At 45.1% G+C, this 16,516-nt stretch overlaps 1 protein-coding gene across 1 annotated transcript in view; it reads right to left on the minus strand.

The window, feature by feature from the left end:
* LOC140903308 (excitatory amino acid transporter 5) overlaps positions 1-16,516 on the minus strand; it is a 77,800-nt gene that overhangs the window by 8,448 nt on the left and 52,836 nt on the right. The window contains exons 8-9 of the mRNA XM_073324406.1: positions 16,283-16,477; positions 13,218-13,352 (exon numbers count right to left, since the gene is read on the minus strand). Of these exons, the coding sequence (XP_073180507.1) occupies positions 13,218-13,352; positions 16,283-16,477 (330 nt within the window). The remainder of the gene's footprint in view (positions 1-13,217; positions 13,353-16,282; positions 16,478-16,516) is intronic.

The raw sequence follows: 16,516 nt of genomic DNA on the forward strand, positions 1-16,516 counted from the left end.
TTTTGTTGCCCTTTTCTGAACCTTTTCCAATTCCAAAATGTCTTTTTTGAGATGGGGTGACCACATCTGCACACACTATTCAAGATGTGGGTGTACCATGGATTTATATAGAGGCAACATATTTTCAGTCCTATTATCTATCCCTTTGTTAATTATTCCCAGCATTCTATTCGCTTTTTTGACTGCCACTGCACATTGAGTGGATATTTTCAGTGAACTATCCACAATGACTCCAAGATCTCTCTCTTGAGTGGTAACAGCTAATTTTGACCCCATCATTTTATATGTATAATTGAGATTGTGCTTTCCAATGTTTATCAACATTAAATTTAACCTGTCATTTTGTTGCCCAGTCACCCAGTTTTGAGAGATCCTTTTGTAGCTCTTTGCAGTCTGCCTGGGTCTTAAATATCTTTAGTGATTTTGTATCATCTGCAAATTTTGCCACCTCACAGTTTACCCCTTTTTCCAGATCATTTATGAATATATTGAATATAACTGGTCCCAGAACAGACCCCTGGAGGACACCACTATTTACCTCTCTCAGTTCTGAAAACTGACCATTTATACCTACCCTTTGTTTCCTATCTAACCAGTTACCAATCCATGAGAGCACCTTCCCTCTTATCCTGTGGCAGCTTACTTTGCATAAGAGCCTTTGGTGAGGGACCTTGTCAAAGGTTTTCTGAAAATCTAAGTACACTATATCCACTGGATCTCCTTGGTCCACATGCTTGTTGACCCCCTCAAAGAATTCTAGTAGATTGATGAGGCATGATTTCCCTTTACTAAAACCATGTTGACTCTTCCCCAACAAATTATGTTCATCTCTGTCTGACAATATTGTTCTTTATTACAGTTTTTCAAGCAGTTTGCCCAGTAGTGAAGTCAGGCTTACAGGCCTGTAATTGCCGGGATCACCTCTGGAGCCCTTTTTAAAAATTGGTGTCACATTAGCCATCCTCCAGTCATCAGGTACAGAAGATGATTTAAATGATAGGTTACAGATTACAGTTTTCACAGTAGCAGACGTGTGTTCGTCTGTATCCACAAAAACAAAAGGAGGACTTGTGGCACCTTAGAGACTAAGAAATTTATTTGAGCATAAGCTTTCGTGAGCTACAGCTCACTTCATCGGATGCATTCAGTGGAAAAATCTCCCCACTGTATTTTCCACTGAATGCATCCGATGAAGTGAGCTGTAGCTCACGAAAGCTTATGCTCAAATAAATTTGTTAGTCTCTAAGGTGCCACAAGGACTCCTTTTCTTTTTGAGGTTTCAGAGTGGTAGCCATGTTAGGCTGTATCGGCAAAAACAACCAGGAGTCCTTGTGGCACCTTAGAGACTAACACATTTATTTGGGCATAAGCTTTCATGGGCTAAAACCTACTTCATCAGATGCATGGAGTGAAAAATACAGTATTATAGCACCTAAAAAGATGGGAGTTGCCCTAGCAAGCGGGAGGGGAAGGGGGGTCAGTGCTAACGAGCAATTCAGTTAAGGAGGAAGTGGCCTATTCTCAATAGTTGACAAGAAGGGTTGAATACCAAGGAAGGGAAAATTACTTTTGTAGTACTAATGAGGCCAATGCAATCAAGGTGGCCCATTTCCAACAGTTGACAAGAAGGTGAGAGTATCAGCAGAGGGAAAATTACTTTTTGTAGTAACCCATCCATTCCCAGTCTTTATTCAGGCCTAATTTGATGGTGTCCAGTTTGTAAATTAATTCCAGCTCTGCAGTTTCTCGTTGGAGTCTGTTTCTGAAGTTTTTTTGTTGAAGAATTGCCACTTTTAAGTCTGTTGTTGAGTATCTAGGGAGATTGAAGTGTTCTCCTCCTGGTTTTTGAAGGTTAACAATTCTTGATGTCTGATTTGTGTCCATTTATTATTTTGTGTAGAGACTGTCCGTTTTGGCCAATGTACATGGAAGACTGGCATTGCTGGCACATGATGGCGTATATCACATTGGTAGATGTGCACGTGAATGAGCCCTTGATTGTGTGGCTGATGTGGTTAGGTCCTTTGTTGGTGTTCCTTGAATAGATATGCGGGCAGAGTTGGCAACATGGGTTGTTGCAAGGATTGGTTCTTGGGTTAGTGTTTTTGTTGTGTGGTGAGTATTTGCTTCAGGTTGGGGGGCTGTCTGTAAGCGAGGACTGGGCTGTCTCCCAAGGTCTGTGAGAGTGAAGGGTCGTCCTTCAGGATAGGTTGTAGATCCTTGATAATGCACTGGAGAGGTTTTACTTGGGGGCTGTAGGTGACGGTTTCAGGTAATTGAAGGCTGCTATCAAATTCCCCCCTCACTCTTCTCTTCTGCAGACTAAATAAGCCCAGTTCCCTCAGACTCTCCTTGTAAGTCATGGGCCCCAGCCCCCTGATCATTTTCGTTGCCCTCCGCTGGACTCTCTCCAATTTGTCCACATCCCTTCTGTAGTGGGGGGACCAAAACTGGACGCAATACTCCGGGTGTGGCCTCGCCAATGCTGAATAGAGGGGAATAATCTGCTGGCAATGCTCCTACTAATACAGCCCAATATGCCATTGGCCTTCTTGGCAACAAGGGCACACTGTTGACTCATATCCAGCTTCTTGTCCACTGTAATCCCCAGGTCCTTTTCTGCAGAAATGCTGCTTAGCCAGTCTGTCCCCAGCCTGTAGCGGTGCATGGGATTCTTCCGTCCTAAGTGCAGGACTCTGCGCTTGTCCTTGTTGAACCTCATCAGATTTATTTTGGCCCAATCCTCTCATTTGTCTAGGTCACTCTGGACCCTATCCCTACCCTCCAGCGTACTCACATCTCCCCCATTTTAGTGTCATCTGCGAACTTGCTGAGGGTGCAATTAATTCCATCATCCAGATCATTTAATAAAGATGTTGAACAAAACCAGCCCCAGAACTGACCCCTGGGGCACTCCGCTTGATACCAGCTGCCAATTAGACATCGAGCCATTGATCACTACCTGTTGAGCCTGACAATTTAGCCAGCTTTCTATCCACCTTATAGTCCATTCGTCCAATCCATACTTCTTTAACTTGCTGGTAAGAATACTGTGGGAGACCATATCAAAAGCTTTGCTGAAGTCAAGATATATCACGTCCACCGCTTTCACCATATCCACAGAGCCAGTTATCTCATCATAGAAGGCAATCAGGTTGGTCAGGCATGACTTGCCCTTGGTGAATCCATGTTAACTGTTCCTTATTACCTTCCTCTCTTCCAAGTGCTACAAAATGGATTCCTTGAGGACCTGCTCCATGATTTTGCTGAGGACTGAAGTGAGGCTGACTGGTCTATAGTCCCCAGATTCTCCATCGTCCCCTTTTTAAAGATGGGCATTATATTTTCCTTTTTCCAATCGTCTGGGACCTCCCCCAATTGCCATGAATTTTCAAAGACAATGGCTCTGCAATCACATCTGCCAACTCCCTCCCTTCATTGCGTTGGCCTTGTTAGCGCTACAAAAGTAATTTTCCCTCCTTTGGTATTCACCCCTTCTTGTCAACTGCTGAGCACGGCTCCCAGTGCTGTTGTACTGTCTACACTGGCCTGTTATAGCGCTGAAACTTTCTGTGCTCATGGAGTGTTTTTTCACACCCCTGAGTGAGAAAGTTGCAGCGCTGCAAACTGCCAGTGTAGAAAAGCCCTAAGATATGATCTGGTCATGGTCTGTACATACTTGAACAAGGAGAAGACATCTAAGGTCTTGTTTACATAGGGACACTCGGGAAAATTGAGCTGAATTAACTAAAGGTGTGAGTTTAAAATGGATTAGTTAAACTGCATTAAACACCTGTGTGCATGTTCATATTCGGAAATAAAGTGGACTTAATTTGATTTAGGCCTGGTCTACATGAGGCAATTAGGTCTGTAGGATTTGTGAAAAATCCACAACCCCCTGAGTGATGCAGTTAAACTGACCAAACCCATGGTGTAGACAGCACTAGGTAAATGGGAAAATTCTCGACCCAGCTACTGCCTGTCGGGGTGGTGGGTTATCTACGCCGACAGGAGAACCCCTTCTGTTGGAGCAGGTAATTACAGCAGAGCAGCTGTGTTGCTGCAGCATTTTAAATGTAAACCAGCCCTTGGTTTAAGCAAATTAAGCTAAAGCCACTCTAATTCTGAACGAGAGTGTCCACCCAAGGGTTTAATGCCATTTAATCCACTTTAAAAGTTAATTTGAATTAACTTTTTTGATTGTCCCTGTCTAGACAAGCCTTGATTCTACAGTGCTCTTTAACAGAGTGGGGCACAACAAGATTCAATGGCTGAAAATTGGATTAAAAAAATTTAAACTGAAAACAGGATGCAAAATTTTGAGTGTAATTTACCCTAGGAACAGTTTATCAAGGGATATGGTGGTTTCTCAATCACTTAGTCATCCAACAGATATGTTCTAATTCACCCACAGGTTTTTGGTCTTGAAGCAGAAATTACTGAGTGAAAATCTATGGCTTGAGTTGTGCAGGAAATCAGACTGTGACCATAGTGGTCCCCCTTCTTTACTTAAAACCTATGAATAAGCATAATTTCTGCCCTCTATATCTCTGTCATGTCCCGTCTTATTTGTCTCTTCTCTAACATATGCAGTCCCATTCCTCTTCAAGTGATCATAGAATCATAGAATATCAGGGTTGGAAGGGACCTCAGGAGGTCATCTAGTCCAACCCCCTGCTCAAAAGCAGGACCAATCCCCAATTAAATCATCCCAGCCAGGGCTTTGTCAAGCCTGACCTTAAAAACTTCTAAGGAAGGAGATTCCACCACCTCCCTAGGCAACGCATTCCAGTGTTTCACCACCCTCCTAGTGAAAAAGTTTTTCCTAATATCCAACCTAAACCTCCCCCACTGCAACTTGAGACCATTACTCCTTGTCCTGTCCTCTTCTACCACTGAGAATAGTGTAGAACCATCCTCTCTGGAACCACCTCTCAGGTAGTTGAAAGCAGCTATCAAATCCCCCCTCATTCTTCTCTTCCGCAGACTAAACAATCCCAGTTCCCTCAGCCTCTCCTCAAAAGTCATGTGTTCCAGTCCCCTAATCATTTTTGTTGCCCTTCGCTGGACTCTCTCCAATTTATCCACATCCTTCTTGTAGTGTGGGGCCCAAAACTGGACACGGTACTCCAGATGAGGCCTCACCTATGTGGAATAGAGGGGGACGATCACGTCCCTCGATCTGCTTGCTATGCCCCTACTTATACATCCCAAAATGCCATTGGCCTTCTTGGCAACAAGGGCACGCTGCTGACTCATATCCAGCTTCTCGTCCACTGTCACCCCTAGGTCCTTTTCCGCAGAACTGCTGCCTAGCCATTTGGTCCCTAGTCTGTAGCTGTGCATTGGGTTCTTCTGTCCTAAGTGCAGGACCCTGCACTTATCCTTATTGAACCTCATCAGATTTCTTTTGGCCCAATCCTCCAATTTGTCTAGGTCCCTCTGTATCCTATCCCTGCCCTCCAGCGTATCTACCACTCCTCCCAGTTTAGTATCATCCGCAAATTTGCTGAGAGTGCAATCCACACCATCCTTCAGATCATTTATGAAGATATGATTGTCCATGTGTTTTCTAATCTTGATGCACATGTGTATGAGATCAGATTCTTTCAGCCAGCAGAGTCCATGGGGGCTCATGTCCTCTCTCATCCCCAGCTAACAGCATAAAGCAGGTCCAAGAGTCCCTCAGGTGCTTTGCCAATACAGAATGCCAGAGTCACTCTAGTCATGGGAAGGAGGGCAGACTGTGGAATCCATGTGGACAAAACATCTGGAAGAATCAGTTACTGTAAGGTAAGCAACCAGTCGTTCACGGTTGCCTGTTTGCTTGGAGGTGGATGCTCGGTTAAACAATGACTGTAGGACATCCATATCAAAGTGGTCATCTAATCTGAAAGTTTCACGCTGAGCAGAGATCTTCATTGAGCTGTCTTACAATGATGCCCAGGTTTTTTTCTTAAGTTATTATAGTTAATTGGGAGACTTACACAGGCAGTCCATGAGTCTGCAGTATTCAAATCACTGAGCATAATGGTAAATGACAAGATAATTACCCATTGCCCCTCACATGAACTAATCTGTATAGACTAGATACTGGTTGACAAAGTAGGATCCTACTATTGGAAGAAACACTTGGGAAGCTGGATCAGTCAGAGACCTCAGCTCTGCCAGCCCCATTGTGCCCACTGTGGTTTGTCCTCTCCCTTCTTGGCAGGATAGTTTTGTGCTCAGACTTTGTTATTGCGACACATATTCACACCCTACACATTATTGTAATAATCTTTGTACAAAATGTGCCTTGTGAGGTATCTTTGAAAACTAATAAGTCACTGGTCATTAATATTCTTGTGTGATCATAGAATCTCAGGGTTGGAAGGGACCTCAGGAGGTCATCTAGTCCAACCCCCCGCTCGAAGCAGGGCCAATTCCAATTTTTGCCCCAGATCCCTAAATGGCCCCCTCAAGGATTGAGCTCACAACCCTGGGTTTAGCAGGCCAATGCTCAAACCACTGAGCTGTCCCTCTCCCACATGTGATGTGTGTACATGATGGGTATTAAGAGTTAGAGACATGCTGGAATGATAACTGTTCAAACCAGGTGTGTCATGGGGAGTTGTTAAACAGGTCTGTCCTAAACAAAGGAATTTACATATAAGCAGTAAACTGACTCATCACACTAACAAGTGGGAGAGAAGACAGCATGGCAGCTACACCAGGCAGGAGAGAGATGCTTGGTCTGAGTTTTACTTTTCAGAATCCATTTAGAAGGTGGGCTGCTCTACGAAGATGGGGGAGGGAGGGCTGAATCTCAAGTGATAAGCAATTGAATCAACTGATTGTATGCTGCATTACTGTATTATACACATGTTTAGAGTGAAGTCTTTTCTGAAAGTTGTGACACACTGGTGATTAATAACATTATTAAATGTTTCAGAGTGGGAGCCATGCTAGGCTGTATCAGCAAAAACAAAGAGGAGTCCTTGTGGCACCTTAGAGACTAACAAATTTATTTGAGCATAAGCTTTCGTGGGCTAAAACCCACTTCATCAGATGCATGGAGTAGAAAATACAGTAAGCAGTGTATATATATTACAGCACATGAAAAGATGGGAGTTGCCTTACCAAGTGGGGGTCAGTGCTAACGAGGCCAATTCATTTAAGGTGGAAGTGGCCTATTCTCAACAGTTGACAAGAGGAGGTGAATATCAGGGAAAATTACTTTTGTAGTGTTAATGAGGCCAATGCAATCAGGGTGGACATCGCCCATTCCCAACAGTTGACAAGATGGTGTGAGTATCGGCAGAGGGAAAATTACTTTTTGTAGTGACCCATCCACTCCCAGTCTTTATTCAGGCTTAATTTGGGGGTGTCCAGTTTGCAAATGAATTCCAATTCTGCAGTTTCTCGTTCAAGTCTGTTTTTGAAGTTTTTTTGTTTAATTGCCACTTTTAAGTTTGAGTGATCAGAGAGATTGAAGTGTTCTCCTACTGGTTATTGAATGTTACAATGCATAGAAGCTCTCAACACCAACATTCCACACACAGATGGACTATATGCTGTCAGGAACAGTTTCCCCCAATAATGTCACAGCAAACCTGGTGGCTGAACTGTGTGACTTTGTCCTCACCCACAACTATTTCAGATTTGGGGACAATTTATACCTTCAAATCAGCTGCACTGCTATGGGTACCCGCATGGCCCCGCAGTATGCCAACATTTTTATGGCTGACTTAGAACAGCGCTTCCTCAGCTCTTGTCCCCTTACGCCCCTACTCAACTTGCGCTACATTGATGACATCTTCATCATCTGGACCCATGGGAAGGAGGCCCTTGAGGAATTCCACCAGGATTTCAACAGTTTCCACCCCACCATCAACCTCAGCCTGGACCAGTCCGCACAAGAGATCCACTTCCTGGACACTACAGTGCTAATAAGCAATGGTCACATAAAGACCACTCTATTCCAGAAACCTACTGACCACTATACTTACCTATATGCCTCCAGCTTTCATCCAGACCACGTCACACGATCCATCGTCTACAGCCAAGTTCTAAGATACAATCACGTTTGCGCCATTTACTCAGACACAGACAAACACCTACAGGATCTCTATCAAGTGTTCTTAAACCTACAATACGCACATGGTGAAGTGAAGGAACAGATTGACAGAGCCAGAAGGGTACCAGGAAGTCACTTACTACAAGACAAGCCCAACAAAGAAAGTAACAGAACGCCACCAGCTGTCACCTATAGCCCCCAACTAAAACGTATCCAGCGCATCATCAAGGATCTACAACCTCTCCTGAAGGACAATCCCTCACTCTCACAGACCTTGGGAGACAGGCCAGTCCTTGCTTACAGACAGCCCCGCAACCTGAAGCAGCAAATACTTACCAGCAACCACACACCACACAACAAAAACACTAACCCAAGAACCAATCCCTGCAACAAACCCCGTTGCCAACTCTGTCCGCATATCTATTCAAGGGACACTATCATAGGACCTAACCACATCAGCCACACCATCAAGGGCTCGTTCACCTGCACATCTACCAATGTGATATATGGAGCAATGCCAGTCTTCCATGTACATTGGCCAAACCGGACAGTCTCTACACAAAATAATAAATGGACACAAATCAGACATCAAGAATTGTTAACCTTCAAAAACCAGGAGGAGAACACTTCAATCTCCCTAGATACTCAACAACAGACTTAAAAGTGGCAATTCTTCAACAAAAAAACTTCAAAAACAGACTCCAACAAGAAACTACAGAACTGGAATTAATTTGCAAATTGGACACCATCAAATTAGGCCTGAATAAAGACTGGGAGTGGATGGGTCACTACAAAGAGTAATTTTCCCTCTGTTGACACTCACCTTCTTGTCAACTGTTAGGAATGGGCGACATCCACCTTGATTGCATTGGCCTCGTTAGCACTGACCCCCCCCCCCACTTGGTAAGGCAACTCCCATCTTTTTGTGTGCTGTAATATATACACTGCTTACTGTATTTTTCAATCCATACATTTGATGAAGTGGGTTTTAGCCCATGAAAACTTATGCCCAAATAGATTTAGTCTCTAAGGTTCCACAAGGACTCCTCGTTATTATGAAATGTATGTATTAACACTATATAAGGAATTATAGATACTCATTGATGTTAGGCTGTGCTGACTGCCCAGATAGGAGGAATTGTCACAGCTAACGACCTGTCTCCTATGTAAATTAAGCATGATAGAATCAAACAATGGAAGCCCCATTTACATAGAAATCATACAGGGGAATGGAAACCTCATAGGAAGGGCTACAGGGACTCTTTGGCATCTGTCACTAGACAAACAAATAGGCCAGAGTTCTTGCAAGCTGAGAAAGATGGGCCCTTCAGTGTGGGGGGACCTTGTCTCTGGAACTGAATATTGGTGAGAAACACACTTAGACAAAGGTCTTTCACATAAGAAGACAAGGGAAGCTAGCACCTTGTGCTTTTGTGGACAGTCCTGGCTGAGGGACAGTCAGCCATGACTGGGAAGAATGACTAGTGAGAGAAACCATCTTGAACAAGCTTGTATGTTGCTAGATTAAATTTTCATAGAATCATAGAATACCAGGGTTGGAAGGGACCTCAGGAGGTCATCTAGTCCAACCCCCTGCTCAAAGCAGGACCAATCCCCAACTAAATCATCCCAGCCAGGACTTTGTCAAGCCTGACCTTAAAAACTTCTAAGGAAGGAGATTCCATCACCTCCCTAGGTAACGCATTCCAATGTTTCACCACCCTCCTAGTGAAAAAGTTTTTCCTAATATCCAACCTAGACCTCCCCCACTGCAGCTTGAGACCATTACTCCTTGCTCTGTCATCTGCTACCACTAAGAATAGTCTAGATCCATCCTCTTTGGAACCCCCTTTCAGGTAGTTGAAAGCAGCTATCAAATCCCCCCTCATTCTTCTCTTCTGCATACTAAACAATCGCAGTTCCCTCAGCCTCTCCTCATAAGTCATGTGTTCCAGTCCCCTAATCATTTTTTGTTGCCCTCCGCCGGACGTTTTCCAATTTTTCCACGTCCTTCTTGTAGTGTGGGGCCCAAAATTCCAGATGGAGCCTCACCAATGTCGAATAGAGGGGAACATCACGTCCCTCGATCTGCTGGCAATGCCCCTACTTATACATCCCAAAATGCCATTGGTCTTCTTGGCAACAAAGGCACACTGTTGACTCATATCCAGCTTCTCGTACACTGTAACCCCTAGGTCCTTTTCTGCAGAACTGGTCCCCATTCGGTCCCTAGTCTGTAGCGGTGCATGGGATTCTTCCGTCCTAACTGCAGGACTCTGCACTTGTCCTTGTTGAACCTCATCAGATTTCTTTTGGCCCAATCCTCTAATTTGTCTAGGGCCCTCTGTATCCTATCCCTACCCTCCAGCGTATCTATTCTCCTCCCAGTTTAGTGTCATCTGCAAACTTGCTGAGGGTGCAACCCACACCATCCTCCAGATCATTTATGAAGATATTAAACAAAACAGGCCCCAGGACCGACCCTTGGGGCACTCCACTTGATACCGGCTGCCCTCTAGACATGGATCACTACCTGTTGAGCCTCACAATCTAGCCAGCTTTCTATCCACCTTATCATCCATTCATCCAGCACATACTTCTTTAACTTGCTGGCAAGAATACTGTGGGAGACTGTGTCAAAAGCTTTGCTAAAGTCAAGGAACAACACGTCCACTGCTTTCCCCTCATCCACAGAGCCAGTTACCTCATCATAGAAGGCAATTAGATTAGTCAGGCATGACTTGCCCTTGGTGAATCCATGCTGACTGTTCCTGATCACTTTCCTCTCCTCTAAGTGCTTCACAATTGATTCCTTGAGGACCTGCTCCATGATTTTTCCAGGGACTGAGGTGAGGCTGATTGGCCTGTAGTACCCCGGATCCTCCTTCTTCCCTTTTTTAAAGATGGGCACTACATTAGCCTTTTTCCAGTCGTCCGGGACCTCCCCCGATTGCCATGAGTTTTCAAAAATAATGGCCGATGGCTCTGCAATCACATCCGCCAACTCCTTTAGCACTCTCGGATGCAGTGCATCCAGCCCCATGGACTTAGAATCATAGAATATCAGGGTTGGAAGGGACCCCAGAAGGTCATCTAGTCCAACCCCCTGCTCAAAGCAGGACCAATTCCCAGTTAAATCATCCCAGCCAGGGCTTTGTCAAGCCTGACCTTAAAAACCTCTAAGGAAGGAGATTCTACCACCTCCCTAGGTAATGCATTCCAGTGTTTCACCACCCTCTTAGTGAAAAAGTTTTTCCTAATATCCAATCTAAACCTCCCCCACTGCAACTTGTGCTCATCCAGCTTTTCTAATTAGTCCCGAACCACTTCTTTCTCCACAGAGGGCTGGTCACCTCCTCCCCATGCTGTGCTGCCCAGTGCAGTAGTCTGGGAGCTGACCTTGTTCGTGAAGACAGAGGCAAAAAAAGCCTTTTTTATTAGCTTTTTCCACATCCTCTGTCACTAGGTTGCCTCCCTCATTCAGTAAGGGGCCCACACTTTCCTTGACTTTCTTCTTGTTGCTAACATACCTGAAGAAACCCTTCTTGTTACTCTTCACATCTCTTGCTAGCCGCAATTCCAGGTGTGATTTGGCCTTCCTGATTTCACTCCTGCATGCCCGAGCAATATTTTTATACTTTAGAAGTTTTAGACTTCTAGATGTGTGTGTTCTCTTTTATTTGCTTGTAACCCTTTCTGACTTCATTCCTTTTACTGAGCATCACTTAACCTATGTCCTATTGTTAATGAATTTGGTTTATTTTACTATAAGCCAGCTCAGTGCAGTGTTTAAAGAGAAGGGTGTATTTACCAGTTAAGTTAATAAGCTGTGATGTGTTTTTGTGTCTTTAGAGGGTCAAATGAACCTTATTGTTTCTCTGAGCTGTCCAGGAAAGGGCTGGCCATTTCAGGACACACAGTTTGGGGAAGATTCTGCACTGGGAGTGAGCTGGGGTCACCCTGCTAAGATTGTCCAGATGGGCTCAACACCCTCCGTCTACCTGCCTAGACCTTCAGAAACGGCTTGTGGTACACCCAGCCCTGGGAGCTCTAGGTGCCTCTGTATGTATGATCAGTAACAGAGCAGACCTGAAGGAGCTGAGCGCCTCTGACTGGATGACTCAGACAATACCTCAATCTCATAAGAGTACCTCCTTTGCGTGCTACCAGGATGGTCCATCCCTGGCATGGTGTACTGGTAGAGGGACGTCAGCTAGGGGAGCCAAAATTTCATTGAGCATTTCTTACAGTCACAGTTTACTGAGGGGTTAGCACCTAGTTCCCTAAAAGTTCATGCCTCTGCTCTTAGTCGCTTATGGGCCTCATGTCCAAATTTCTTAGGATAGTCTCTTTCCTCCCTTCAGCCCCACCATCAGGTTTCTGGTGGCACTTTGAGGTTTTAACTTGGTATTCAAAAGTTAAGTGATCCCTCCTTCATACCCTTGTCCTGCTCTGACCTCCAGTTCCTCACACTTAGGAGGTATTTCTGGTGAATAAGGGAACTAGCAATCCTGCCCATCTGATGTTCCACAGCGACAAGTTCATGCTCTGTTCTCCTAGTTTTGTCCCTTCCACTCAAACCAAGGAATTTTCTCTCCCTAGTTCCTGTCCTCACACTAGGAAGAAGAGAATTTGGCATGTTCTCAACCTCAGGTGAGTCTTGAGAATGTACCTAAATGGGTCAGAATGTTTTAGGAAGGAAGAATTCCTCTTCGTTCTATTTGGGGGCTCTAGGAAAGCCCATGACACGCCATCACCAAATGGATCACAACCTGCATCAAAGAGATACATCGGCCACATTTTCAAAATTGGGCACTGAGCCTGGAGCCTGACCTTCATCAGGGCTGAACATGATTCCAGCCAAATGGAACGTCTAAAATCAGGCCCAAGCTGGGCATTCAAAAAGGTTGGCCCCATAAATTACCAGCCACTTAAGAAAATTGTGCTTCAGCGATTTCCTGAGGGTGTCACAAGGAGTCCGTGGCAAAGACAAGAACACAATGCAGAGTTCCTCGTTCCATGCCGTGTTCTATGTCCCCTAGACTCCAGCCACGTCCGTTAGAACTACTGTAGTTATATTTGCATAGTCAAAATACCTAGGGGTCACTGTCCTGAAGACTAAAAGCAGCAACACAGGATATGGGGAAAAAGTACTTACAAAGCCCAGTCAACTGCAATGATCAGTGTGATGTCATCCGTGGGCAGGCCAACAGAGGTTAGTACAATGACCATTGTAACGAGCCCTGATTGGGGGATTCCCGCTGCACCTATGCTTGCTGCTGTCGCTGTTATGCTGCAGAAATAGAAAGGCCACAGCACCTCAGTTACTTGGAAGGCTCTTCGTGATTTTGATTGTTTGGCAAGGTAAATGTCACCTCTTTCAATCAGCATTCATCACCCAGCCTCACCCCCTCCCAGGCTTTCACATCACCCTGGTGAGCTCCGTTGACTAGCTGGGGAACACTCACTCATAAGCCCCTCAGTATTAAGCCTCAGTGTCCCCCCAACCGACTTATCTGCCTGTCTCAACCAGTGAGCCACCATTGCAGATTACAGAAATATTTCAACATATGTCTGATGTTTCTGTGCACCTAGTGGCTTGTTCCGACCCCTGCAAACTTTTCATATAGCAAAGGCTCCTTGAAAATGTATGTGCAGGCTAGATTTGAAAAAGAATGCTTGTAATTAAGCAAAGTTTTAATACAGATTTTTGTGACAGATAGCTTTAGGCCTAGTCCTGCTTCTACTGAAGTCAACAGGAATTTCTTCCTATTGACTTCAGTGGCAGTGAGAAAGCGAGAGAGAGTGTGTCCATCTGTCCATACATAGGTGACAACAAACAACGCTTTAGCTTCAGCTGAAGCAGCAGAGGCCTGCATTTGTGGAGCAGAAGGACATGTAATTATGGAGAGGTGACGGCCTCTGTACAGTTAAGGTTGCAACCATGGTCTCATTATAAAGCTGACTCTGAATCCCCCTTGTAAATAAAAGAGAAGTCTCCTCTCTTGCTGTCATGTTTCTCAGGTTGTCCATTGCTAGCTAGCAGGGCTGGCCTTACCATGAGGTGAACTGAGGCAGCTGCCTCAGGTGCCAGACTGGGCGGGGGGTGCCACTAGGACCTAGAGTGTAGAAAATTGTGTCTGCTGCTGGCGCATATGTATTCTCTCTGCTCCAGATGCACAGAGATGGGGGAGCGCTGTGCTGGAGGAAGGAGGGCACAAGAGACAGAACAGGCAGGCAGGAGAAAAGGTGAGAGGGAATAACAGAAAGCAGCAGGAGTTTCTGGGAGAGAGAGGAGGAGGAGGAGCCTCTTATGTACCTCTATTCGACACTGGTGAGGCCTCATCTGGAGTACTGTGTGCAGTTTTGGGCCCCACGCTACAAGAAGGATGTGGATAAATTGGAAAGAGTCCAGCGAAGGGCAACAAAAATGATTAGGGGTCTGGAACACATGACTTATGAGGAGAGGCTGAGGGAACTGGGATTGTTTAGTCTGCAGAAGAGAAGAATGAGGGGGGATTTGATAGCTGCTTTCAACTACCTGAGAGGTGGTTCCAGAGAGGATGGTTCTACACTATTCTCAGTGGTAGAAGAGGACAGGACAAGAAGTAATGGTCTCAAGTTGCAGTGGGGGAGGTTTAGATTGGGTATTAGGAAAAACTTTTTCACTAGGAGGGTGGTGAAACACTGGAATGCGTTACCTAGGGAGGTGGTAGAATCTCCTTCCTTAGAAGTTTTTAAGGTCAGGCTTGACAAAGCCCTGGCTGGGATGATTTAATTGGGGATTGGTCCTGCTTTGAGCAGGGGGTTGGACTAGATGACCTCCTGAGGTCCCTTCCAACCCTGATATTCTACTATTCTACCTCTATAGCACCTGCAGGAACCTGGACTGATTACACCAGCTTCTCAGGGAGCTTCCTGTTTCCTGCTGCTTCCCTGAACCCATTTGAGGAGAACAGGCAGTCAACTGTAGTAGTAGGAGCCAGTGAGGCCCTTAAGACGCTGATATCTTCCCTCACTCAGGCCCTGCTACCAGCCTGCTTATTTGTCCCCTTCAACTGAGTGTTGAGAGCCAGTATAGCTGGCACGGAACTGCAGTCATGAGTGCAAGAAGAAAACGCCCCTCTGGGGCAGCATTCAGAAAAAGAAAGAAAGCAAAGGATGCTCTCCTGAGAAGGAGCTCTGCTGAGATACATAGACACAAATGTTCATGGTGAGCCTTCTGGTCCCAGTGAGGATGTGAGTGGTGATGCCTGATCTTCCAGTTAGAGTGCAGGTGACCTTGTAGCTATTGCAGCATCCATATCTCCATCTCAAATGGATGTAACCATGCACATTCCTGAAAAAAAGTGTAGCTCAGAGAAGAGTGTGGTGGAGACGCAAGAAACAGCTGCTGCTGAGTTTAGTTCCTTAAATCTAGATGATCCAGGACACTTGAGCAGTAGCCTAAGGGACTTCCTTGTACTGCATTGGCCACAGCAAGTGAAAAACATCATGTTCCCCAAAGACAATGAAAATAGAAGTTTCCATCCAACACATTACTGGTGTGAAATCCCCAATGGTGACAAAGTGCAGAGGCCACGGCTTATGTACTCAAAAACCCAGAATGCTGCATACTTGTACAACCCCCATCATGCACGCAGCGATACTGGTACAGAGGTACCTTTTACCAGCCTGGCTTATTCCTCTTCCTGAATGGGAATGAACTGTACCAGTATAAGCACTTCTATACCAATATAACTGCATCCAGGCTCAGGGAATTGTACTGCTTTAGGCCTGATCTACACTTACAGTTAGGTTGACATAACTATGGTGTTCAGGAGTGTGGAAAAAACCCCACCCTTGACCAACACAGCAATGCCAGCAAAACCCCTAGTATAGACACAGCTTCCTTGCACAGCATTTGTACACCAATAGAGAAACTCCTGTCGGTGCAGGCTGCATTCACATGGGCTATGCCATGGCTATGATGCTCTAGGATCTGTAGAGTTAACATGCCCTTAGAGTATATAGGACCTCAAAGGCACTGCAACAGGTAAAGAAGTAGTGAGATGCTTCTGTGCTTATGATATGCTACCGTCCAAACACGTCTACCTTAACATTGGTCATTCTGTTACATGTCTGAGTGGGAAATTTGGTAGCTGTTATGATACGCTGTCCTTAGATCTGGATAGGGAAGAAAGAGAACAGATTTAGTGTAAATAAAGGAAGAAATGTATTTACCTTATAGTTATAATTTGTCCCAAGTCCAAATCGTACTCATTGACCTGAGCAATAAAGATTGCAGCGACTGCCTCGTACAGTGCGGTCCCATCCATATTAATGGTTGCGCCAACAGGGAGAACAAATCGTGCCACCCGTCTGTCTATTCCATTGTTTTCCAGAAGACATTTCAGGGTGATGGGCAGGGTTGCTGAGCTGCATTGCAAAGAAATAACAATTTCCATTGCTGTTGGT

The sequence above is a fragment of the Lepidochelys kempii genome, chromosome 25, assembly GCF_965140285.1.
Source record: "Lepidochelys kempii isolate rLepKem1 chromosome 25, rLepKem1.hap1, whole genome shotgun sequence".
Taxonomy (NCBI): domain Eukaryota; kingdom Metazoa; phylum Chordata; order Testudines; family Cheloniidae; genus Lepidochelys; species Lepidochelys kempii.